This window comes from Engystomops pustulosus, chromosome 4, assembly GCF_040894005.1.
Source record: "Engystomops pustulosus chromosome 4, aEngPut4.maternal, whole genome shotgun sequence".
Lineage (NCBI taxonomy): Eukaryota > Metazoa > Chordata > Amphibia > Anura > Leptodactylidae > Engystomops > Engystomops pustulosus.
The window spans coordinates 179351916-179378199 of NC_092414.1; the positions used below are offsets into that span (position 1 = coordinate 179351916).

Here is a 26284-nt window from a genome sequence, read left to right on the forward strand (position 1 = left end):
TATCACTGGGACACAAGGAAATAACAGGGACACAAAAGAATCACCAGGATGGCAGTGCAATCTCTGACACACCAGACAATAACAGGGACACTGGGCAATCACTCGGACGATACACAGTCTCCAGAACACCTGGCACTAACAGGGACACCGGGCAATAGTAGGGACACAAAGTATACACTGTGATGCCAGTGCAATCACAGTGGGCCTTAAGGCAATAAAAGGGACACCGGGCAATAACAGGAACACTGTTCAATCACTGGCACACCAGGCATTAACAGGGACAATGGCCAATCCATGAACACTGCACAATCACAAGGACACTATACAATCATTGGAACTCCAAGCAATCAGCGGAACACTGTACAATGACTGGAACTCAGAGAAATCATGTGACACTGTGCAATCTCCGGTACACTGTGCATTCACTGAAATTCCAAGCAATCACTAGGACACCCAGCAATAACAGGGACACCAGGGCAATTAACAGAACTTTGAGCAATCACGGGACACCAATAAATCAATGGGACACCAGGCAATCTCTGGAACTCCAAGCAATCACTGGGAGACAAAGCATTCCCTTGAACTCCATGCAATCATCGGGACATCACGCAATCATCGGAACACCCAGCAATAACATGGACACCAAGCAATAACAGGGACACTGGGCTATCCTTGGAGATAGGGCAATTACTGAGATACCGAGCAATAACAGCGACACTACACAATCACTAAGACACTGAGCAGTAACAGGGATCCCTGAGCAATCACTGAAACACAGGGCAATCACTAAGACACTGAGCAATAACAGGGATGTGGTTTAATCTCTTGGACACCAAGCAAGCAATTAGACACTGTTCAATCACTAGGAACCCATGCAGTAACAAACACTCTTTGAAGTCATCAGGACACCTAGCAGTCACTGGGAAATTACACCAAACAATCATGAGGACATTATACAAAAACTGGGACATCAGGCAATTGCTGGGACATCAAGCAATCACTGTAAAACCATGCAGTCAATGGGACATTATGCAATCCAAGAAAACCAGAAAATCAGAGGGGTATTAAAAAACAGATTCCTCCTGTAAAATAAAGGCTGCAGAAAAAGTGCTCTTTTGACATTTGACTTTTTTTTTTAACTTTGTCACATCTATCTTGTACTGTTCCATGCCACACTGTTACTAATATATATATACACACATCCTCTTTCTTGTTGCAACTGAAACAAAAAACAGGTATTTCCGAAAATTCACTAGAATAGTTTAGCTTGAACACGTGGCAGATTATTTTTACTTCATCCTCAGTTATATATTTTCTATTGTTCATTAGACCAGTATTTGCTGTGGTTACTCTAGACCAATAATAAATAATGCAATGATACCAGTTTAGAAAGCCAATACATTAGAGAAATAGTTATGTTCTCACCTTAGTAAGGTGCAGCTTCCCTCCGGAGCTCCGTGTACAAATTAGTAGATGCTTGGAGAATAAGAAACACTGGCGCTCTCCTTCCTTCCGTAGAGATAAGGACCCGAGCCGCCCTCGTGTCATCCTACTCTTCTCCGACATTGGCACTTGTATCAGGCAGCCTAAAAGTAAGATTCAGAAGAGTCACTGCATAATTGATAATGTTATCCTAAATAATCCACTATTATCTAAAACAGATAGTTTTGGCAAATACAAATGGTAATTTTTGACACAAAATAATATACAATAGATGCCGTTCAATCTTTGGCTTTAGCTTCAGCTTTCTCAAAATATACTAATGAATGTTATTCAGCAGTGATATAGTAACACAATAGATGCTCAATATTAAGCCTAGTTGTGACCCATAGGTCACGGACAGTGACCCGGATATCATACCTTGACGTACAAAGGTCTGACTGGTATCCAGCAATATTTCACAACCCTCCACGATCATCCGCTCGATGGCCAAATTCTTCCGGATATTTTCTGTCTCGCTGACTTCATCATGCATTATCCTGGGGATGGGAAACACGTATCTGTACTGTACATTGCTTTTTACTAATCTGCTACATCATCAGAACTTGGTCAGAGCCTACATAGCAGTACTACAATGGTATATAGGGTCAGCCTCACCTTGATAGCTCTTCCAGTTTGGATTTGGCATATTCCAGGCTGTTGCGCTCCACATGCTCATGAGGTGTATGGGCAAGCAATTCATGTAATGTGAGAATGTAACGTGGGATCTGCAGAGAAGAAAAAGAGCAACTCGTTTCTCTGGTCTCTCCTTCTGTCGTTTCCTCAGATTAAAGGGGAACTCCAGGAAAAACCAAAATGTATTCAATAGATTGTCAAAATAAAATCTGAATAATATAAGTCCTATTGCTACGCAAGGCAGGCCAAAGAAGACTGGTGATCCATTTTCAGCTTTTTGAAACTTTAGATAAAATGGAAATACATGGTCCTATAAATATATACGTTCAATACCTAAATGGACCGTGCAAATGCAACATAGCGATAATAAATTAGAGTGTATCATGTAAAAGGCCAGAAGAAGCAGCACTGACATCACATTATGACATGAGACTGCCAACTAAAGCTTATTGATAAAAAATACAGCAAAATTGACATGCACTTGATGTCATTTTGTCATTTGCCCACCAGATGTCAGTGTTGCTATAACCCTCTATCAATACAGTAGAAGTTGCAGGGAGCATAAACAACAAAATAAATACATTTTAGGGTTCTAAATAAAAATTCTAATGTAAGCTATGATACAGAGGATACCCTTTGCCATTTCACCTAAGGTATTACATATTATTGAAAATGTCCAGTGTGCAGTAAGGCTATACAATGACATATTTATCTAACACGTGCCATGATTCTATGCAATCACTTACTCTAGATCAGAGAATTAGTAGAATGTATATCTTATAGGCAGATCCCCTGCCTATTCAGGTAAGTAAACATAACAAATTGTGGTGGGGGTTGGAATTACAGCTCAGTCACTTTCACTTTATTGGGACCAAACTGGAAATAGGTCTTGTAATGAATCGGTGTGATGTGATATGTCTGTGAAGCAGAGACTCAGTGTAAGTGATCAGCAAAGTGCAGGATATTGGACCACCACCCTTTTGCTATTGATTCACCCAACCTGATACATGATCATTAAATGAAATCCTAAAGAAAACACCTTTAAGACTGGCCACTAATGATCAATAGATGTGATCTAACCAATAAGCATAAGTAATTCACTGTATTCTTTTAATACTTTACATAGGAATATTGGCTTGTCCGTATGCGTGACTGATTCAGGTAATATGGCTTGAAAAATTCAAAAGGATTAGAATGGGCTGCAGTGTGGTCAATGGCCCAGTTCACATACCTGCGTCAGGGCTTTCCATAACATTCTACGCTTTTGGAGATTGGAACAGAAACTTAAAATGGAAGGTGAACAGAAGGTTCCTCTTCTGTTCCCCATTGACTTAAATATACATCCGCTACACTTTTAAATAACGCTATTAATAATGGAAGAGGAAACGGAAGCTGCCGAACGCAGAACTTATCCTTTAGCCGTGTCTTTGTAAACAGTGGAGTGATGTGAGTTCCACTTTGCTGTAGACATCTCAGCACTATTTCTGGCTTTCTTAGGGGCGAGTACAATTCAGATAGAACAATAGGACCTGTAGTTGGACCCCCACCAATTAATAAGTTATCCCTGATCCCATATATGGGATAAAACCGTCCATGTGCCTTAAAATACATAAAAATTGGGAAAAATTTCAAACCTGGAACATTGGGTATGTAAGAAAAGTTTCCAAAGTCCGCTCCTCACAGTCAGGTTTGGCCTCGTATTGTTTCAATAGTTTGTCAAAGTCTCGGTTCTGTTTGCAATGAGCCAGAATCTGCAGACTGTACTGATGGTTCCGCACAAATTCTTGGTATATATTTAGCATTGGCAAAAGAATGTCAAACAGATCCGCTGATGAAAGACACAATCAGAAAAAGAAACCGAGATAGAGATTAATAGAGACTGAAAATCCAGCAGATGACGGTAACAAAACCAGAAATTATATCTCACCCAACACCAGGGTGGGCCAGCTGGAGATTCTCGCCTTCAGACCCTGATAGAAGATCTGGTGCAAAAACATGATGGTTTCACTGAAATAAAAAAAAATAAAAATCAGACAAAAGTAGCAGACTTAAAAAAGCTGTAGGTACTGGCGGTCGTGGGTGTCTACCTGTTGAGAAAGATGCTGCTAACATCATCATGAGTGATTGGTGGCTTCTTAGAACTGGCCGCCATACGTAGAGGGCGCAGGAAGTTATTGACTAGGATATGCAGTTGCTGAACATACTCAGCCTCTGCCTCCAGCATACTGAACACCACCTGGTTCCTCTTACGCATGCTGTCTGCATGTGGAGATCTTGAATAATCCTGGATTATGCTCTTCCACTTCCGCCGGCATAGCCATCCACGTAAGAAGCTCTGCACCTGCAGACAGGGAACGCAGGCGGCATATAAAACACTGCGCCAAAGGGCCCCATTACAGTCCACGATCAATAGAGGGATGTGGAAAAGTTTACCTTCTTTATTTTCTTGAGGTCAGCATCTTCACTGGATGCAGAGCTAGGAGTGGACTGAATCCGCTCATTGTCCTTAAGTAATGACGCAATCTAAAAGAAATACACATTCAGAGAACACTAAGAATATTACATCACAGTTTCAATTACGGAATGAACTGAATAGAATGAATGAGAATTTTAATCTTTCTATCAATCAATAAAGACATTGTAAATAGAGAGAGCTTTTCGACTGGCTAGACTTTTTTAATAGTTTTTGCACTTAATATATAATTTTTTTGTGTGAAATGTATTGGGTAACAGAATCATGGCAGTAAGACATGTCATAACAGGGTGGAGAGATGGACGGGTCAAGACTACCTTTTAGAGAAAGTATGACTACCTTGTTCTTGTGGAGGAATACAGAGGGGGTTGAGCACTTTTTCTGTACCTTACCCTCCGTGCTATATATGACCCTCCGTATCGGCCCCCTACATAGAATAACGACCCCTTTGCTGCAGCCCCTCTCCCCTTATAATGCCCTATTTCCTGGAGCAGCTTCCCTTATAGGGTCTGGGCTTGGGCCACAGCCCTGGCTTGAATACAGAAGTCTAGAAGACCTCCCGGGTCAGGTTATGGTCCAAGAGCCCCTAAGACAGTGGTGGCGTACCTATGGCACAGGTGCCAGAGGTGGCACTCAGGCGCTTTCTGTGGGCACCCAGGCCTTTAATCTAGCACAGAATTTGCCAGGCAGGATTTAAGGCTTTCACCTGAAGTCCAAGAGAGCCCAGGACATTCCACGTTCAGAGCTATTTTAAAGCAACACCTCCTTGGCTGCCAGGACTACAGGAGGAGCAACAAGTTGTGGGCAGAGATGGATTATCGTTGGAGCTCCTGCTCTGGGCCCGTGATTCCTCCTCTTCAGGAGACCCTGGAGGGAAGCTACAATCCATATTTCTAAATCTACTTTCTTTTGTATTGGTATCCTGAGGAGGTTACTGCTTAGATTGTCATGTTGGAACATAAAAGTAAATTTGGGCACTTTGTTTCTAAAAGGTTCGCCATCACTGCCCTAAGAAATTGACACAGTGCAGTACACTGGACAACATCTTACAAAGGTTTTTCCTTGGAAGCAAGAGGCTGAAGTGTAGTCACCCTACCAGGACCTTATGATAGTATACATGAATTTAAGATCAAGCTACTTGAATAGAGATCACATGACCCTCCATCTGTAGCCATTTTGTGGACAGGAATGTCTGTCTGATGAGACACATGAGGTAAAGTGGCCAACCTCAACGTCCTGGGTAACAAAAAACCCTTGAAGCAGTAGGTGGGTGAAGAACTACAAATTAAACTACTTCCTTAAGGATCTCAACAATGGACTGGCAGGAAGGGAATTTATTAGTGTATAAGACCAAATAGGAAGAGTTATTGTAAAATAATGAGGTTTAGGAAGTTGAAATATATGGAAAACCTAAACGTCATCAATAGATTCTTGGACCACTAGCAACTGGTCACCATCTAACTATGTACTACAAGTACAGGGACAGCTGTATAGTGTACAGTAAATGCATGCACCCTCCAGAAACAAAAACCATGGAACTACATAAACCTATCAAAGCAGGATTTTATGTTGTTATTCAATTATGAAAATTGTAGCTCCTCTCCCAGTATCCCAGAGGTTAATGATCAGCAATTGCTTATGAAAAGTACAAAATCTTACATTCATAAATATTCAAACTTTTCAGCTTTTAATATGAAATAATTCTCATTAACACATCAAAGTGTCAGCAGCTGTGACACATACATCACATCCCAATGACACCACGTCCTCCTCCTATTTATCTCAACACAAAAGGAGCACTACATGAAAGTGCACAGCACTCGGCGCATTAACACTGAGCACAGTGGTCTTAAAGGGATTGTTCAGCATTAGAAAAATAAGTCTAATAATAAGTCCCTGTGCAGGAGTTGTATCTGTTAGTGCAGTTTCTCCATCACTGAAGTGAATGGCCATCAGCTGTAATACCACACACAACCCATGGAAAGCTACTGTGAGAAGGAAGTACCTAAGTTTTACAATATGGAAAAAGCCCTTTTAGTGCACAGCGAATGCACAAAATTGCACAGTTCCAGAAGTAGAGAAACCAGAAGCTTTGAATGTAAGGAGACATGGGATGTAGGTTGTTACGCCCTTTTACTCTGCAGCAGAAGCGCTGCATTTCCTGCATCATGTGACCCTGGCTGGATTGTAGATTTTGTACTGAAGAGATTCGGCCCCCACAGTCACTGCGCATGCATACAATCAATGGCAGTTGCAGTGACTCAGGGGGCTGAATCTTTTCTATACACACATACAATCTGGCAACAATGGAGGGGCAAATTTAATGAGTAAGAGTCAGAATTTAAAAGTAAATAGAGCACTGCATCTCAATTTTTTTTTGTTACACCCTTTAGGCTCTGTATTAAAAGTGTTCTGAAATATATAGTAATCTTTCGGTGTGCTAGCATGCTCATAGTATGTACTCACTTGCATGTCTGTGCCTGCCCTACAGGAGCCATCAGAAAAATATAAAAGGACCTAAAAAAATGTGGGCTCTAAAAGACTACAGAAAATGCTACTGTAATTGAGATTCCTACTACTATGAGCCACTTTCAAAGCTGTAGTTTGGTTCCATATGGGAGGACAGCACCTGCAAATAGCAATTGACTAATACTCTACCTTCAATTTTGGGGTGCGAGGTCACATATTAAAACATACAACATCCAAAGGGAGAGGTTTTACAAGTTGTCCCTCTAACATCTTCAGCTCAGTATATTGTATACAGGCAGTCCCCAGGTTACGTACATTATGGGATTCATTTACTAAGGGCCCGAATCACGTTTTTACGTCGCATTAGCTGAATGTTTCCGTTTTGAGCCGATTTTCCCTTAATTGCCCCAGGTTTTTGGCGCACGCGATCGGATTGTGGCGCATCCGCGCCGGCTTGCACGCGGTGGAAATTGGGGGGGGGGGGCTGGCGGGGTGGCCAAACGAAAACCCGACAGTTTTGGAGAAACTGCCGCATGTAAAAAATAAAAAGTGTCGCTGGATACGCGCTTACCTTCACCCAGCAATGGATCGTGAACTCCAGCGGACCTCGGTGGACTGCAGCGCAGCAGCGACACCTGTTGGACGTCGGAGGAACTGCCTTAGTGAATCGCCGGAAGACCCGAATCCACCGCACAGAACGCGCCGCTGGATCGCGAATGGACCGGGTAAGTAAATCTGCCCCTATATGTTCTTTAGGTTTGTTCTTAAGTTGAATTTGTATACAAGTCGAAACAGTTATATTTTATAATTCTAACGCCTCCTAAAAAACACAGAGGGGCAGATTTACTTACCCGGTCCATTCGCGATCCAGCGGCGCGTTCTCTGCGGTGGATTCGGGTCTTCCGGCGATTCACTAAGACAGTTCCTCGGACGTCCACCAGATGTCGCTGCTGCGCTGAAGAGCATCGGAACGCACTGGAGTTCACCGAGCCAGGCTGACTGAAGGTAAGCTACATTTTTTTTTTTTTAAATGTGGCGGTTTTTCTGAATCCGTCGGGTTTTCGTTCGGCCACGCCCCCCGATTTCCGTTGCGTGCATGCCTGTGCTGATGCGCCACAATCCGATCGCGTGTGCCAAAAACTCAGGGCAATACAGGGAAAATCGGCGCAAATCTGAAATATTCGGGTAACACGTCAGGAAAACGCGAATCGGGCCCTTAGTAAATGACCCCCATACACTTTAATGTTGATCATTGCAGCCTGGGACTATAGTAAAGCATCCAGAGAGCTTCACCAGAGGTCACAGGGGGCAGAGAGGTCCATCTGTAACTAGGGGTCGTCTGTAAGTCGGGTGTCCTTAAGTCAGGGAGCATCTGTATATGAATATTAATACTAACATAGCTTTATAGGAATTATTGTATATGATTATATGAAGATCCCTCACCTCAGACTTGAGGCGCTCAACCTCCACTTCTCCATCTTCTATCTGTTGTCTCAATTGTTTGGCAACTTTCTTCTCGGTTTCCACAATCTGCAGTAAATGTAGGTATTTCTGCATCAAAGCTTCATGCTCCGTCACAAGGGTCTTGTAGCTGGAGGAGGAGACGGACAGTCAATGGATGAAAGAATAGTAAAGGCTGCATTCGTTAAAGGGGTTGTCTGGGATTGATACATTTTTGTGCAATAGCAGGAGCTGACCCAAAATAAGCACCAGAATGCAGCAGTGATGTCACATTGATGGCCAAGTATAGTGATCACACCAGGGTCTAGGAGCTTGTGATGGCCTTCATTTCACGGCAGAATATCGGTATATACTGTAATATACACATATATATAAGATGCTAAGCGTTTCTGAAAGCCGGGCCCCACAACGTGATTAGTGAGCTCCATTACCGTATATTAATCAGACTGCTCAGCTATGTGGCTCGCAGTGCTGAGGGCCTAGTACATAGGAGTGGTAAGTAGAGATGGCCCGGGGCATCTTCATTCCTTTCCACATGAGTCACTCAAGAATTCATCTCCTGTCAAATCTAGAAAACACAAACTCCACAGGGCTGGGGATTACTGCTGGTCTAATAAGGATGTATCAATACTGGTTATTTAGAAAGGGGCTGGATCATCTATCCATGGGACAGGGGACAACTTGCTGATGGGTGGCTGTGAGATCGGTGGGGTCCCCATGGTCCTAAATACACAGAGGCCCATTTTGCATGATTAAACAAAGCAGATCACATACGGTAAATTCATTCCCCCTCTACCTATCTCTATTGTGTCATTCCTGTGCTGCAATATACCTGCACCGAGACCACCGAGCATATTATCCATGTGTATTTACTTCACTGTTTGTACTGCCACACGTATGTGTTTATTTTTATTTTGTTATCCCTGTACTGTGACATCACTGTGTGTATTATCTCTATACTGTGACATCACTGTGTGTATCATCCCTGTACTGTGACATCGCTGTGTGTATTATCCCTGTACTGTGACATCACTGTGTGTATTATCCCTGTACTGGAACATCACTGTGTGTATTATCCCTGTACTGGGACATCACTGTGTGTATTATCCTTGTACTATGACATCACTGTGTGTATTATCCCTGTACTGTGACATCACTGTGTGTATTATCCCTGTAATGTGACATCACTGTGTGTATTATCCCTGTACTGTGACATCACTGTGTGTATTACCTCTGTACTGTGACATCACTGTGTGTATTATCCCTGTACTGTGACATCACTGTGTGTATTATCCCTGTACTGTGACATCACTGTGTGTATTATCCCTGTACTGTGACATCACTGTGTGTATTACCTCTGTACTGTGACATCACTGTGTGTATTATCCCTGTACTGTGACATCACTGTGTGTATTATCCCTGTACTGTGACATCACTGTGTGTATTATCCCTGCACTGTGGCATCACTGTGTATTATCTCTGTACTGTGACATCACTGTGCATTATCCCTGCACTGTGACATCACTGTGCATTATCCCTGTACTGTGACATCACTGTGTATTATCTTTGTACTGTGGCATCACTGTGTATTATCTCTGTACTGTGACATCACTGTGTGTATTATCCTGTACTGTGGCATCACTGTGTATATAGGGGGTCATTTACTAAGGGCCCGATTCGCGATTTCCCGAACGTGTTACCCGAATATTTCCGATTTGCGCCGATTGTACCTGAATTGCCCCGGGATTGTGGCGCACGCGATCGGATTGTGGCGCATCGGCGCCGGCATCGGAAATCGGGGGCCGTGGCCGAACGAAAACCCGACGTATTCGGAAAAACCGCTGTATTTAAAAACCGAAAAAGTGTCGCTTGGGGAGCGCTTACCTTCACCTGGTCCGAGGTGGTGCATTCCGGCGCGATGAGATGACTTTCAGCGCAGCAGCGCCACCTGGTGGACGGCGGAAGAACTACCTTCATAAATCCCGGCCGGACCCAAATCCAGAGCAGAGAACGCGCCGCTGGAATGGACCGGGTAAGTAAATCTGCCCCATTATGTCTATTCTGTGATGTCACTGTGCATGTGGCAGTACAAACCAATCTTGGGCAGCAAAACTAATATATAATCTGTATTTATCCGTTTGCATATTCGCAGCACAAAAATCCAACATTTTTAAAAATTACTTGGGCCTTCATGTCCATCCGCCATTTACTAATATTTGTAGTTTTTTTTTTTAGTATGAGCCATATTCATACCTAAAAAATATTCACTGGCAATTTTCTACAGTGGAGTGTGAAATCCCTCTGCAAAATCTGCAGGTGTGAAGATCAGCCCTGTGGCAGTGTGAATCATTCCCTATAAAGTGTATGAGGCTGCTGTGAATACTGCTGCATTACTGTTATGCATCATGTTAACCGAAGATGTGATATTGTATTTACCCTTATATACTCGAGTATAAGCCGACCCAAGTATAAGCCAAGGCCCCTAATTTTACCACAAAAACCTATATGTAAAACATATATGTTTTTTACTCGAGTATAAGCCGAGTTTGGGGTTTCAGCACATTTTTTTTGTGCTGAAAAACTAGGCTTATACTCGAGTATATATGGTATATGCATTTTTCACTCCAGTACATAACTAAACTAACAAAAACCTACACTGCAGCGTTTCTATGCACTAACAATCCATCCGTCAGTATGAGCAGCCTATACAGTATTGTAGTACGTGCGGTACGAGTAACCTTGCTGCGCACTTTACCTTGCTCGAGAGATAGCATTGACCCACTCATCACAGTCAGTGGAGTCCTCTGTGCGCAGCTCCAAGGGCTTCTGATTCTCATGATTAAAGTTGATGATGAAACAATACTGTCAAAAGAAAGACACAGTCAGCAAAATACCTGCAGAACCCTGGAAATATCCCAAGGCATCGCAAGGAAAATACCCATGTCATAAAATACATAACAAACCAACACAACGCTAAACACTATTCTATTAGACACAGTAAAGCTGGTCGTTTCCCCCTGTAACTGCTCCAGTTACAGGGGTAACTGGGGCAGTTATAGTTGCCCCAGTTACAGGGGAAAACTTGTAAAAAAATAAAATGTCAAAATTAAAAATCAAAAAGGTGAAAAAAAAAAATAATGAACATTCAGATAAATACATTCACATTACCCCATATAAAATAAAAAACCTGCTACGCTATAAAAAACATCACCATAGTCTCCCCGTTTGCCCGAGACTGTACATATTACCGTATGTACTCAAGTATAAGCCAAGCCAAGTAAAGGCAGTCCCCGGGTTACATACAAGATAGGTTCAGTAGGTTTGTTCTTAAGTCGAATTGGTATGTAAGTCGGAACTGTATATTTTATCATTGTAGATCCAGACGAAAATTTTTTTTGCCCAATGACAATTGGATTTTCTAATTTTTTGGCTGTGATTGGACCAAGGATTATCAATAAAGCTTCATTACAGACACTTTACAGCTGATCATTGCAGTCTGGGACTATAGTAAAGCTCCCAGAGAGCTTCACCAGAGGTCACAGTGGACAGAGGGGTCAGCCTTTAACTAGGGGTCATCTGTAAGTCGGGTGTCCTTAAGTAGGGGACCGCCTGTATAAGGCTAATTTTAACACAAAAAAAATGGTAAAACCTATTGACTCAAGTATAAGCCTAGAGTGGGAAATACATTGGTTACTGCCTACACCCAGTTAATAGCCAGCCAGCACATGCCCCTCCAGTATATAGCCGGGAGCCCCCTAGTATATATACAGCCCCTTCCCCCTAGTACATAGCCAGTGCCTGCCCCCTTGTATATAGCCAGCAGCCCCCTTTGTATATATAGCCAGTGTCTGCCACCCAGTATATAGCCAGTGCCTGCCCCATGTATATAGCCAGTGCCTGCCCCACAGTATATAGTCAATACCTGCCCCACAGTATAAAGCCAGTGCCTGCCCCCCAGTATATGGCCGGTGCCTGCCCCCCAGTATATGGCCAGTGCCTGCACCTAGTATATAGCCAATGCCTGCCCCCAGCATATAGCCAGCGCCTGCCCCCCAGTATTTAGCCAGTGCCTGCCCCCAGTATTTAGCCAGTGCCTGCCCCCAGTATTTAGCCAGTGCCTGCCCCCCCAGTATATAGCCAGTGCCTGCCCCATCATATATATATATAGCCAGTGCATGCCCCCTCGTATATAGCCAGTGCCTGCCCCCCAAGTATATAGCCAGCTGCCCCCTGCCCAGCCTAAAAAAAAAAAAAAAAGACTGAAACAAAATAAGGAATTCATTAAAGAGTAACTGCAAGGGTCCCCCCCCCCCCTACAAATCAATAGCTCTTGGGATGTTACCTATATTGTTCTTTGTTACCCATATTCAGTAGTTTCTTTGCTACCCCCTTAGATTACCTCAGAGCTGCAATAGCTGCTTCCTCTCCATGTGCCGATAAGCCCTATGAATCCCTACTTTGTTTACACTTTGCTTCTGAGTCAGTTTCATGGGAGGGGACGTGTCTCCTGCACAGAATAGTGAGGTACAAGATCTCCCCTGTTCCCTATCAGTCCCTCCATCCCAGTCTGTGATTCTACAGAACTTTATCTGTCTGTCTCCTGTCCTGTCCTTATCAGCAGTATCAGCTCTGTGCAGGTAAACTATTAACCCTTAGTGCTCACACAGCACAGGCATAGACTTCATGCTCACGATTTCTTGCACTTATTACATGTTCCTCCATGTGATGGTAGCTGCCAGACTAGTCACCAGTTTATATCATGAATAAGCCCCTTTTATATACCGGGCATGTCAAAAATAAACCCTAGAGCAGAAGGAAATGTCATATTACTTGTGGCTTTCATGTTTAGGCCTAGAGTGGCAGCCTGCATTCTGCAGAGTTTCATGGATCTATTACAGATAGATGTTGGATGAATCTATTACATATAGTACATTTTGGATTTTATTAATATGATAAATCATGGGAAGAGCTTTGCCATTTACTCAGTTCCTTAGTTCAGCATAGTTGTCGAGTCATGGCAGATGGCTCTCGCTCAGTAATTTGGCATTTGTGCCCCTCTATCAGTCAGGATGGCGCATAGGCGCATGGGGGCTTTTAATGCACTAGTATTGCTGTGATTTTAGGTGCAATGTTTTTTAACAATATACATTTTCATCATCATCATCTAGGCTATAATATGTATATTAGGGATTAAACATTCAGCTCCATTCACTACTATCGTCCTGATTTAGAGAAATCATTTGCAATGCATGAAAAAAAAATTCCGAGCTGTCACTTCAGCAAGTGTTAATATAGACTAGGCCAGTGATTGTGAACCTACAAGTGCCCAAACTACACCCAAAAAAACTACTTATTAACCACAAAGTGCAAACACAGCAATTTAATCAGCAAGTCAGTACAAAGAAGGAGGAGATATTTGGATTACCCATTGTAGATTCCCTCCAGGATCCCCATGAACAATAAGAATCTTGGGCAGGTGCTCCATTGGTAATCTCACAGTCTCTGCAGTTTTGCTTTAAACTAGCAGTGAGCGCAGCACATCCTGGGCTACCCAGGACGGCAGGAGGAGGCCTTAAAGCGGTATTCTTATCTAGACATTTACATTTAATTTAATTCATATACAAACATTTCTTCAATTGGATGTTATTAAAAAAAATGTCCCTGTGTGATGATAATTTCCAATAAATGTAGCCATGCTGTCTCTTAGAATCAAGATTGTAGTTCTTAGATACGACCACCGCTGGAAGGAATGCACCAAGAAACAAATATTTTTTGCATATGAAAAGGTTGGGAGCTACCACATGTACCACAGCCGCCCTGTGGTAATGAATGCTCAATCCAGGTGGTCGGACAGGATTCAAAAGCCCATGTGTGGCCACAAATGCCAGAGTGCAGGGATGATCGTATCCAAGGAGAACTATCTAGTTTCTTAGAGAAAACATGGCTACATTTATTGGAAATTACCTTCACACAGATACATTTTTTTAATAACATCCAATTGAAGAAATGTTTGAATTTTTTCAGATGAATTAAATAAATGTAAATGTGAGGAGGAGATACCCCTTAAAGTCACACAATCTGCCAGACCAAGAGTCTCCCACAAAAATTGCTAATCCAAAAATCACTGTATGGGACAAGCCATCATGGGTTTAATTTCTTTAATTTTGAGACCCCAAAGTTATCACATGGGTTGAGATATATGGTACATAGGTGTGGTGCCCTGCTGTTTCCTCTGGCGCCACAGAGTTGCAGGTCCATTTAGTCTCTTCCTTACCACAGTATTTCAGGAAACTGTGTTCCCTGGCCTTGTATACAGCGGTGTTCCATGTGGTCTGCCCACTCCCTATCTAGCATTTATTAACTATCCATCTGAAAGATCATAAGATATTGATAACATACCCCTCATAAGGATAGGGATGGAAAGCAAAGACTATTAGTGACCTATCCAGGAATTTTCCATCCTGCAGAGATGAAGCCTGGGCAGATATACCCTGAGAGTGAGTGTCGGGGTTGTCTATCAATGTTGGAGAAATAAAATTGAATGTATAAGCTTTTTCCCCTCATCCACTTTAAACAGGGACCTGGTAGATGAACAAAAGATGCAGCAAGATATTAATTAAAGGGCTATGACACCGCACTAATGCGTCTTTATAATGCAGTGAAATTTCCATCTGTCAATAAGGAAAAAGTGGAGATCAGCAAAAATAAGACCTCGGCTTGACAATGCTATCAAATCAATGATTTCCAAACACTGTGTGCATATAAATCACTTCTACTTGTTGTCCAGAGGCTTTGGAGGCTGCTATCACACGCTATGGGATTCTGTGACAATATGAGAACCGTACGCATCATTGTACAAAACTGATTTTGGAAGAAGAACAAAATAGTTGCTCTATACAAAATATTTGGGAGTAATGAATCTATTGCTATGGCATCCACCTTCCTTTCTTGAAGTTGCTATATAGGACTATATACATTCATCTACTTATGGCAAGATTCAGGCTTACACTAACCTTTTCTATTCTTCTTCGTTGTACAAGAAGAACAGAAAAGTGGATCTCTAAATATTTTTAATGACCCCAACAGGGCCTTAAAGGAAATCTACCATCAAAATCCATCATAATGAACTGGGGACACTTACTCATAGATGCAGGTACCGTGACTGTGGTAATCGTCTTATATTTCTTATCCGTGGCCCTGTCATTCTAAAAGCAACTTTTAGAATTATGCTAATGGATCTGAAGGGTTCTGGGGGGTGTTTCCAGAGCTCAGTGCTTTAGCTTCATAGGCTGTCACAATGAGCAAAGCAGGACTCCTCTCCCTCTATACTTCCTGCTGCTGCTAGATTAGACAGACAGGGGGAAGAGGGAGAGAAGAGCCAGTGAATCTGCCAGTGAATCTGCACCATTTAGGGTTTCTGGTTGTGCCAACAGAGCCCACAGGCTCATTAATATAATTGTAAAAGTTGATTGTAGAAGGAAGGAGGCCAGGGATAACAAATATAAGATGATCACCACAGTCAAGGTGCCTGGATCTACAAGTAAGTGTCTCTGGATTATCATGCTGGATTTTAAATATAAAAATATAAAAGTCCTGTTTGTAGAAACTTTTCTTTCAGTCGTTTTTGACATCCTAACTTTTACTGATCCTTCTTCACAGACTGTATTTTACACCACAGCTGCAGTCACATTCATGCGGGCTTCAGAGCTGAAATCTGCACTTGAAAGTTAGTCAGATCTTAGGAACTGCAGGTGGAGGCGATAGTGTGAACAGGTAGTGAGCCATTAAAACACAATGGGGGTAGGATTCATCAGTTTTGCACCATACTTATTCCTCATGTCCCCATCACTGGAGGATTGTTCCTAACGTATGGCAAGGTGCATCCCCTTCTGTAGTCCCTGCAACTTGAATCAAGGCTATGCCAAGACCCCCTAAACAATAACTCCAGGAGAAATTTATAGAGTACATGATCCGTATACTGCTCAGAATTGTAGCTCTGGAGGCTTGCTGATTTTTCTTGACGTCTTGATAGACATCACTGGAAAAGCACTGCTCAAGCCTGATATGGCTGATAACTGAGAACAATAGGCTGTATTCAATTTCACCGCAAAAGGAAGTAATCACTGTCTGCATTAATTAGAGTTAATGACTTTGCTGCGCCTACCTAATCTTTCTGTGTGTCTTTTCCATTTTGTTGGCCTTGTCCATGTCACTATGAGCAGCACGGGGGCTCCATGCCTCGCTCTGATGCTTCGCATCTTTGGTTCCAAAATCTATGTAAAGGTTGGTTGTTCCCTCCATGTTTTTGTGCCTTGTCTACAAGTTTCTACGTTCTAAAAACAAATGAATATGACAACTAGCCCTGGAGCGTCTGTAATACATGGATAAAAGTATAAAAAGGTGGGAATCACCTCTGTACCACACTCTCAAATATGTTGGCACTATACAATGAAGAAAGCAATAACTAGTACTATAGGCAGCTGTAATTTTTATGCTGTAAATTATCACTTCTCTGGAAAAAAAGATACATTGTTATTCCCCAGCGCCATTAGCTCCTGACCTAGAAATCCAGGATACATATTTCCTATGGAAATGTCTTATGTTTGGAACCTTTTGTTACAGATGCTACAGATTTGGTTGTAGTTCTGTAACAAAAAGTGCACCACTATCATATAACCAACCTATTCTGCTACATATTCTCCCTATAACGTACTGAGTATGGAGATATCCCATCATCTATTTCCACGTTTCAGTCACATCTGTTCACACTCAAAGATTAAGTAATGAGCTGCCCACACTATTTTTTGCCTTGAGCAGAATGTGCCGACCATGTTTACCAGCTCGGCATGTAGAATATACCTGTCTGGTCCTCATGCCAGGTAGATACATTGCTGTCAGCTCACATACTCCGATTACTGTACAGGCGGTCCCCTACTTAAGGACACTCGACATACAGACGACCCCTAGTTACAGACAGACCCCTCTGCCCCCTATGACCTCTGGTGAAGCTCTCTGGATGTTACTTTAGTCCCAGGCTGCAATGATCAGCTGTAAGGTGTCTGTAATGAAGCTTTATGGATAATCCTTGGTCCAAGTACAGCAAAACATTTAGAAACTACAATTGTCACTGGGGCAAAAAAAAAATTTAGTCTAGAGCCACAATGATAAAATATACAGTTTCGACATACAAATTAAACTTAAGAACAAACCTATGGAACCTATCTTGTACGTTACCCGGGGACTGCCTGCATTTATTATCTGTCTGTCTAGGTAGGATTCTATCCAATAATTTACAAGCTTTTAAAGCATTTATGTGGATGATATAAAAGTTTCTAAATATCTCTCTATCTTATAGCTACTTATCATCTATCTCCTATTTATCTCTCTCTCTCTCTCTTCTTTTCTATCTTTGTATTTATTTACTATTTCACTTATTGTCCTATCAGTCGGACGTATTTTTAAGCTATATAAGAAAAGTTGTTTGTTATATCTCTCTAGTTTATGTCAAGGCTAGTAACTACTTGGCCTCGGCTATAAAGGACCCTCTAAGCGAGTGCCGGAAATTCTTACTCAAGCTCCATCTCTAGTTCCTAACATCTTTATGTGATTTGATATTTGGGGTCACTGAGATACATAGCTCTTAGTGAAGTCTCAGACAACCCCTTTGTAAACATAAAGGACATCTACTACCAGGATCAAAGATTGTAAACCAAGTACACTGACATACTGGTGTGTGCCCCCTCTGGCAGGATCTGCTCTCCTCTTAGCTTCTTATGTCCAGTTTTTTTTTCACAAAAAAGGCTTTTAAAATCATGCAAATGAGCCTGAGGGGCTCCGGGCTCCATGGGTGTTAATTGAGGCTGGAGCCCCTCAAGCTCATTAGCATAATTGTTAAAACCTTTTTTCTGAAAAAAAAAACAGGACATAAGAAGCTAAGAAAAGAGCAGATCTAGCCAGAGGGGGCACACACCAGTATGTCAGTGTGTTACCCAACAATCTTTGATCCTGGTGGTAGATGTCCTTTAATAAATAAGCTCCTACTAAACAGAGTAAATTTTTGGCTTGTTTTTGGATGTTTTTTTCCTTTTGTCATTAGTTTTAGGTTACTTTTTTAACTCTTTGTACCTACCTTTCTTACTATATTCTCTCAGTCAAAGCATTGCTTGAGAAATACTATATGACTCAAGTCTGTGATGTTGCCTCTATGTTGCATCCGGCTTCTGTGGATTCTGTATTGGACAACTTCCTGCTAGTTTTTGGACTGGTTATATGGCTCACCTAACCTATAATATAGTAATATAGTAAACTAGTAATCTAGTTATGTCCCATTCTCACTTCCAGATACCTGTGGCACATTATAGATCTACCCAGTCCCCGGGTTACGTAGAAGATAGGTTCTTTAGGTTTGGTACTTAAGTTGAATTTGTATATAAGTTGGAAAAGGTATATTTTATAATTGTAGCTTCAGAAATTTTTTGCCCAAAAATTGTGCTGTCATGGGAACAAGGATTCTAAATAAAACCTCATTACAGACACCTTACAGGTGATCATTGCAGCCTGGGACTAAAGTAACATCCAGAGAGCTTCATCAGAGGTCACAGTGGGCAGAGGGGTCTGTCTGTAACTAGGGGTGGTCTCTAATTCGGGGACCGCCTGTATTCCATGTGCGTTGAGCGATAGGCCAAATTACATAGATATAATATCAGTCCAATAGGTATAAGTCCAACAGAGGTTCTACTCAACTGCAAAGCAATCTCCCTCATATGTACACACATACACTACTCCATGCCACCCCTCTGTGCCCATCTGTGCACTCCTTCAGCTGATAGTTCAGTAACCCAGGCTCTACCTTGTGTGCACCCAGTACCACCCACAAGATACCAGCCTTTACCATCCATCGCACAGACCTATATACAGGCCCAGGTCTACATCTGTCTAATCCCACCCTGGTATCCTTCTAGTCTATATTCTCACACCAGGTTGCCCATTCCTTCTCCATTGACCACATCAACTTACTAAACTCTTACCTCCTCTTACTTAACTCTTTCACCCCTACCTAGCAACATCTTCCTGTTTCAGTTCCCTACTCCAAGTTTATAAATCTCTGAACCACCACGTAGGTAGGTCGCTCATCATAGACCTGTCTCCCATAATCAGCTTATATGAGTGTGCAAAGATATTTCCAAAATCCATCCAATATGATGTTCATATATCTCCCCCATGCCCACCTGCAACCAACCCCTGCCCCATCCTGATGCCAAGCAGTCATGTCACCTGCACAGTCCCCAGGGCATGCACTTCCTCCATGGGCAGCGCATAACTCTTAGTATTGCCCAGTGTTGCCCCTCTCATGCCCACCTGTCCAAACCAAACCTGCCCGCCCCATCCTGCTGCAGTTATGCCAAGCAGTCATGTCACCTCCATTCTGTGGGACACCAGGGATTGAGCATGGCTCTTATCAGTGCCCAGGGTCTCCTTACCCCCTCCCATGCCCACCTGTACAAACCAACTCCCCCCCCCCCCCCCCAATCTGCTGCAGTCATGTCCCCCCCCCCCCCCCCCCCCCCCCCCGGGAAGCCTGTACCTACCTGTGTGTGCGCAGCTCCTGTCCCCACCCCCCGGTGCCCACCTGTCAGAGCGTGCATGTACCTGTCTGTCGGGGCCCCCCTTGGCCCCCCGCTCGCAGCTGCAGCCCTCCAGCAGGTACAGGGCGCACGGGCGGCCGCTGGTTTCGCTCTCGAAGCAGAAGAGCAGGTTGTGCAGGAGGGAGAAGCTCCGGCTCTGCCAGCGGCTGTTGTCCGAGCTGCGCTTACTTAGGGTCCCCCTCCGCGTCCCGTCCTTCCGCGCCAGCTGCCCCAGGTACACGGCGTGAGCCTCGTTCAACCGGAGCCGCTGCATCTTGTGGCCCCCGCCCACGTTACCCCCCCACACCCGGTGCCCCTGCTCTCCGGTACTCCCCGTACAGCCCCCGTTGTACGATAGCCGCACTCCTCCTCCTCCTCCCGGTCCGTCCCCCCGGAGCCTGACACACTGGCTCCTCCCCCCGCCCCTCACTGTCCCGGTGATCTCCGCCGGCTCCCGAGTCTCCGGAATCAGCACCGCGGACAGAGCCCAACCCAAGCCCCGGGAGGCGGGGGAATGCGATGCACGGGGAGCCCCGGATACAGGCAGGAGGGGGCGGGGGAGGACTCACATACCGGGGAGGAGGGGGAGGACAGGTGAGCAGCCTGCAACCAGCGGCAGCCCAGGTACCGGGAACCGACACTGGCAAACACAGGGAAAGTATGTACAGCACAGGGGAGGGTGCAGTGCTGCCAGGACCAGGGTGCAGTGCTACCAGGACCAGGGTGCAGTGCTGCCAGGACCAGGGTGCAGTGCTACCAGGACCAGGGTGCAGTGCTGCCAGGACCAGGGTGCAGTGCTGCCAGGACCAGGGTGCAGTGCTGCCAGGACCAGGGTGCAGTGCTGCCAGGACCAGGGTGCAGTGCTGCCAGGACCAGGGTGCAGTGCTGCCAGGACCAGGGTGCAGTGCTACCAGGACCAGGGTGCTTTGCTGCCAGGGCTGTAGTGCATTGCTGCCAGGATGCAGTGGTGATGGTGCAGTGTTGCCAGGACAAAGGTGCAATTCTGCCAGGACCAGGGTGCAGTGCTACCAGGACCAGGGTGCAGTGCTGCCAGGACCAGGGTGCAGTGCTGCCAGGACTGTAGTGCATTGCTGCCAGGACGCAGTGGTGATGGTGCAGTGTTGCCAGGACAAAGGTGCAGTTCTGTCAGGACTAGGATGCAGTCCTGCTAACGTACAGTTATGCCAGGGTAAGGGTGCACTGCTGTCAGGACTAGAGTGCAGTGTTGCCAGGGCATGGTGCACTGCTGTCAGGGCCACTGTGCAGTTATTCTCAAGGTAAGGGTGCAATGCTGCCAGGACCTGTGTGCAGTTATGCCCAGGGTGAGGGTGCAGTGCTGCTAACTTCAGGGTGCAGTGGTGCTAATACCAGTGTTGCCAGGAACAATATGCAGTGCTGCAGGACCAGTGTGCAGACCTGCCAGGGTGAGGGAGCAGTGCAGCCAGGGTCAGGGTGCAGAGCTGCCTGGGTGAGGGAACAATGATACCACGCTGAGGGTGCAGTGCTGCCAGGTCCATGGTGAAGTGCAATCAGGGTAAGGGTGCAGTGCTGCAAGGGTGATGGTGCAGTGCTGCTAGGACCAGGGTGAGGTTACAGCACGGTTAGAATCACTGTTCAGTGCTGTGAGGGTGCAGTGCTGCCAAGAACAGTGTGCAGTGATGCCCAGGATGAGTGTGCAGAGATGCCAAGACCAGGGTGCAGTGCTGAGGGTGAGGGTAAAGTGCTGCAAGGACGAGGATGCAGTGCTGCCTGGGTTAAGGTGTAGAGCTGCCAGTGTGAGGTTGCAATCCTCAGTGCTAGTGTGCAAAGTTGCCATAGAAAAGGTGTTGTGCTTACAAGGTGTGGGTGCAGTGCTGTCAGGGTGAGAGGGCAGGATTGCTATCATGAGGGTGCTTTGCTGCCAGGCTTAGGGTGCAGTGCTGCCAGGGTGAGAGTGCAATGCTCCCAGGGGTGAGGGTAAATTGCTGCCATGGTGAGGATGCTGTGCTGCCAAGGTGAGGGAGCAGGCACCAGGGATTTCGGAGATTAAAAGAGAATGGCACGCAGCACTTACCTCTACCAGTTCCCAGGTGGGCACATTAGAAGACCCAGAAGATATGTAAAATACATGTCTAAATATGTATCATAAATCTTGAAACTTTACAAAACAATAGATACTAATGTGAAGGTGCAGGATATTCATATGCAACAACAGAAAGTTTTTTTTCCAAATCTCTTCAGGTCATATCATAAGATGTAGCAATACATCCCCTCACTAGAACTGAGGCCAGCCATACTGGAGATATCTAATGGTCGTCTCTTGACTGCCCATCTCAGCCAAGTGTGCATGCCCATCTCAACCAAGTGTGCATGCCCTTCTCAGCCAAGTGTGCATGCCCTTCTCAGCCAAGTGTGCATGCCCTTCTCAGCCAAGTGTTCATGCCCTTCTCAGCCAAGTGTTCATGCCCTTCTCAGCCAAGTGTTCATGCCCTTCTCAGCCAAGTGTTCATGCCCTTCTCAGCCAAGTGTTCATGCCCTTCTCAGCCAAGTGTTCATGCCCTTCTCAGCCAAGTGTTCATGCCCTTCTCAGCCAAGTGTTCATGCCCTTCTCAGCCAAGTGTTCATGCCCATCTCAGCCAAGTGTTCATGCCCATCTCAGCCAAGTGTGCATGCCCTTCTCAGTCAAGTGTTCATGCCCTTCTCAGCCAAGTGTTCATGCCCTTCTCAGCCGAGTGTTCATGCCCATCTCAGCCGAGTGTTCATGCCCTTCTCAGCCGAGTGTTCATGCCCTTCTCAGCCAAGTGTTCATGCCCTTCTCAGCCAAGTGTTCATGCCCTTCTCAGCCAAGTGTTCATGCCCTTCTCAGCCAAGTGTTCATGCCCTTCTCAGCCAAGTGTTCATGCCCTTCTCAGCCAAGTGTTCATGCCCTTCTCATCCAAGTGTGCATGCCCTTCTCAGCCAAGTGTGCATGCCCTTCTCAGCCGAATGTTCATGCCCATCTCAGCCAAGTGTGCATGCCCTTCTCAGCCAAGTGTTCATGCCCTTCTCAGCCAAGTGTTCATGCCCTTCTCAGCCAAGTGTTCATGCCCTTCTCAGCCAAGTGTGCATGCCCTTCTCAGCCGAATGTTCATGCCCATCTCAGCCAAGTGTGCATGCCCATCTCAGCCAAGTGTGCATGCCCTTCTCAGCCAAGTGTTCATGCCCTTCTCAGCCAAGTGTTCATGCCCTTCTCAGCCAAGTGTGCATGCCCTTCTCAGCCAAGTGTTCATACCCTTCTCAGCCAAGTGTGCATGCCCTTCTCAGCCAAGTGTTCATGCCCTTCTCAGCCAAGTGTTCATGCCCTTCTCAGCCAAGTGTTCATGCCCTTCTCAGCCAAGTGTTTATGCCCATCTCAGCCAAGTGTGCATGCGCTTCTCAGCCAAGTGTGCATGCCCTTCTAAGCCAAGTGTGCATGCCCTTCTAAGCCAAGTGTTCACGCCCTTCTCAGCCAAGTGTTCACGCCCTTCTCAGCCAAGTGTTCACGCCCTTCTCAGCCAAGTGTGCATGCCCTTCTCAGCCAAGTGTTCATACCCTTCTCAGCCAAGTGTTCATGCCCTTCTCAGCCAAGTGTTCATGCCCTTCTCAGCCAAGTGTGCATGCGCTTCTCAGCCAAGTGTGCATGCCCTTCTAAGCCAAGTGTGCATGCCCTTCTCAGCCAAGTGTGCATGCCCTTCTCAGCCAAGTGTTCATGCCCTTCTCAGCCAAGTGTTCACGCCCTTCTCAGCCAAGTGTGCATGCAGTTCTCAGCCAAGTGTGCATGCCCTTGTCAGCCAAGTGTGCATGCCCTTGTCAGCCAAGTGTGCATGCCTTTGTCAGCCAAGTGTGCATGCCTTTGTCAGCCAAGTGTGCATGCCTTTGTCAGCCAAGTGTGCATGCCTTTGTCAGCCAAGTGTGCATGCCTTTGTCAGCCAAGTGTGCATGCCTTTGTCAGCCAAGTGTGCATGCCTTTGTCAGCCAAGTGTGCATGCCTTTGTCAGCCAAGTGTGCATGCCTTTGTCAGCCAAGTGTTCATGCCCTTGTCAGCCAAGTGTTCATGCCCTTGTCAGCCAAGTGTGCATGCCCTTCTCAGCCAAGTGTTAATAGCCTTCTCAGCCAAGTGTGCACGCCCTTCTCAGCCAAGTGTGCATGCCCTTCTCAGCCAAGTGTGCATGCCCTTCTCAGCCAAGTGTGCATGCCCTGCGGAGCATGTCCCGAGAACAAGATTTGACATACTGACACCGGCAGTCAGGGGAGTTGCTATTACCCCCCTCAACAGTTTCTCAAACTAACTTGTCACTTTTATAGTAAGTTGACCCTTTATGCTGCTGGTATTGGGCTAGCATAGTACATGTACTTAAGGCAATTGCTTAAAATGCAATCCCCTAAGGTATTTGTTCAATTGGTTCCCAAGGTGGAGAGTCACTTGCAATGGTCAATGATGATCAATATTAATGAAAGTAAATTGAACATGTAATCTTTTTGACCCAGGTGCTGATCTGTATAGCACGGAGCGTGATATCCAGCCCTGATCTGCAGTGACAATGACGCACCTTCCCTCTCTATCAGTAAACAGGTCCAGTCCGCTTCATCTATCAATGCAGGTATACTACATAGAGCGTTACTCTCAGGACATGAATTGGATGTCGATGTTTGGGGTGTGCGTACTGCGGCCCCACATTCCAGGCTGATGAATACTGGAGCATAGAGATTGGTGCAATGATCAGACTGAGAGACACAGCTATTTATAGAGTCTTGTCGCCTACACACTTCTAGCAAACGTCTCCCAGCATCCTCAGCACAGAAAGAAGGAGAAGAAGGTGGGGGCAAGTGGGAGGAAGGAGGACAGAGGCTGCAGGAGACACAAAGAAATTGTGTCTGTGTGGGTATAGATATAGGTGTACGTAATAACATACAGTACGCCAGGTAGGTGCCTGGATAGGTGCCATGTATGGACACGGACATCTAGAGCTGAGGGTACCATAGAGATTTGGCTCAGCTATACAAAAGCGGGTCTAGCGATAGGTGATCTATAATATTCTCATTAATGGACATGAATCCAGCGATATATGCAGCTTTATTAACCAATACCTGTACATTTCTTATAGCAATTATTCAGATGATGAGTGACAACTATGGTGGTATGTATGAACACTAAGTGCCTTCCCCCTAGGACCCCTTCTGATCATGAGAACAAAAAACCCCCAAAAATACAGAGGACAAATAGATCAGGCATGTTGAATTGTTATGCCCAATCAGTAGTACTTTTGACAGTGGTGTCTGGTGGTGGCCCCGCTCTCCATTTTAAACAAATGTCAAGAGTATATGTTGATAGGTTGGTAGAATAGCTGATAGCAAAACAAGATTTTAAACAAAATCTACCATGAAAATCAAGCATGATAAACCAGAGACACTAACTTATACATCCAGATCTTACATTTGTTCTCCATGGTGTCCTTTTTCTTAAAATCAACTTTTAAAATTAGAACCCTTCTGGCTCATTGGCATAATATAAATTTAAGAAGGAAGCAGGCCATGGATAATAAATATACGAAGATTACATCACTCATGGTGCCTGGATGTATGAGTAAGGCCCCTTCCACACTAGCGTTTTTCACGCGCGTGCCTGCGTTTGTTTTGACGCACGTCAAAATCGCAGCATTCTCTACTTTTGCGTTTCACGTGCGTTTTTCCCGCCCCATTCAAGTCTATGGAGACGCATCAAAAACGCATTGCACTCGCAAGCATTGCAAGTGCAATGCGAGTGTAATGCGTTTTAAATGGATGGGTTGCTAGGTGACATGAATAATTCCCCTGCTCGAGATCGAGCATTTAATTAAAAAAACACAGTGAAGAACAATGAAGAATAGAATAAAAACAGTGAACACAGGATCATTTAAGTGAAAAACACAGTGCAGAACACAGTGAAGAATAGATTACAGATGTTCGGCACATCTGCTTACTTGTCGGGAGATACGCGCGGAACGGTGCGAACAAAATAGTATGTGAAGAACAATATATATGTGTGTGAAGAACACATTGCAGATGTTTCCATACATCTGCAATGTGTTCTTCACACATATATATTCTGAAACGTCTGAAACGCTTTGAAATAGCGTGTAACATTGAGCCCCTTTATCCTGGTATT

At 44.8% G+C, this 26284-nt stretch overlaps 1 protein-coding gene across 2 annotated transcripts in view; it reads right to left on the minus strand.

Moving 5' to 3' along the window:
• RASGRF1 (Ras protein specific guanine nucleotide releasing factor 1) overlaps positions 1-20457 on the minus strand; it is a 38932-nt gene extending 18475 nt beyond the window's left edge. For both annotated transcript variants that reach the window (XM_072148789.1, XM_072148788.1), the window contains exons 1-10: positions 20168-20457; positions 11274-11380; positions 8501-8648; positions 4549-4638; positions 4203-4456; positions 4043-4122; positions 3750-3943; positions 2098-2207; positions 1861-1979; positions 1426-1586 (exon numbers count right to left, since the gene is read on the minus strand). In XM_072148789.1, the coding sequence (XP_072004890.1) occupies positions 1426-1586; positions 1861-1979; positions 2098-2207; positions 3750-3943; positions 4043-4122; positions 4203-4456; positions 4549-4638; positions 8501-8648; positions 11274-11380; positions 20168-20416 (1512 nt within the window). In that variant the 5' untranslated portion in view covers positions 20417-20457. The remainder of the gene's footprint in view (positions 1-1425; positions 1587-1860; positions 1980-2097; positions 2208-3749; positions 3944-4042; positions 4123-4202; positions 4457-4548; positions 4639-8500; positions 8649-11273; positions 11381-20167) is intronic.
• Between the last annotated feature and the right edge of the window lie 5827 nt (positions 20458-26284).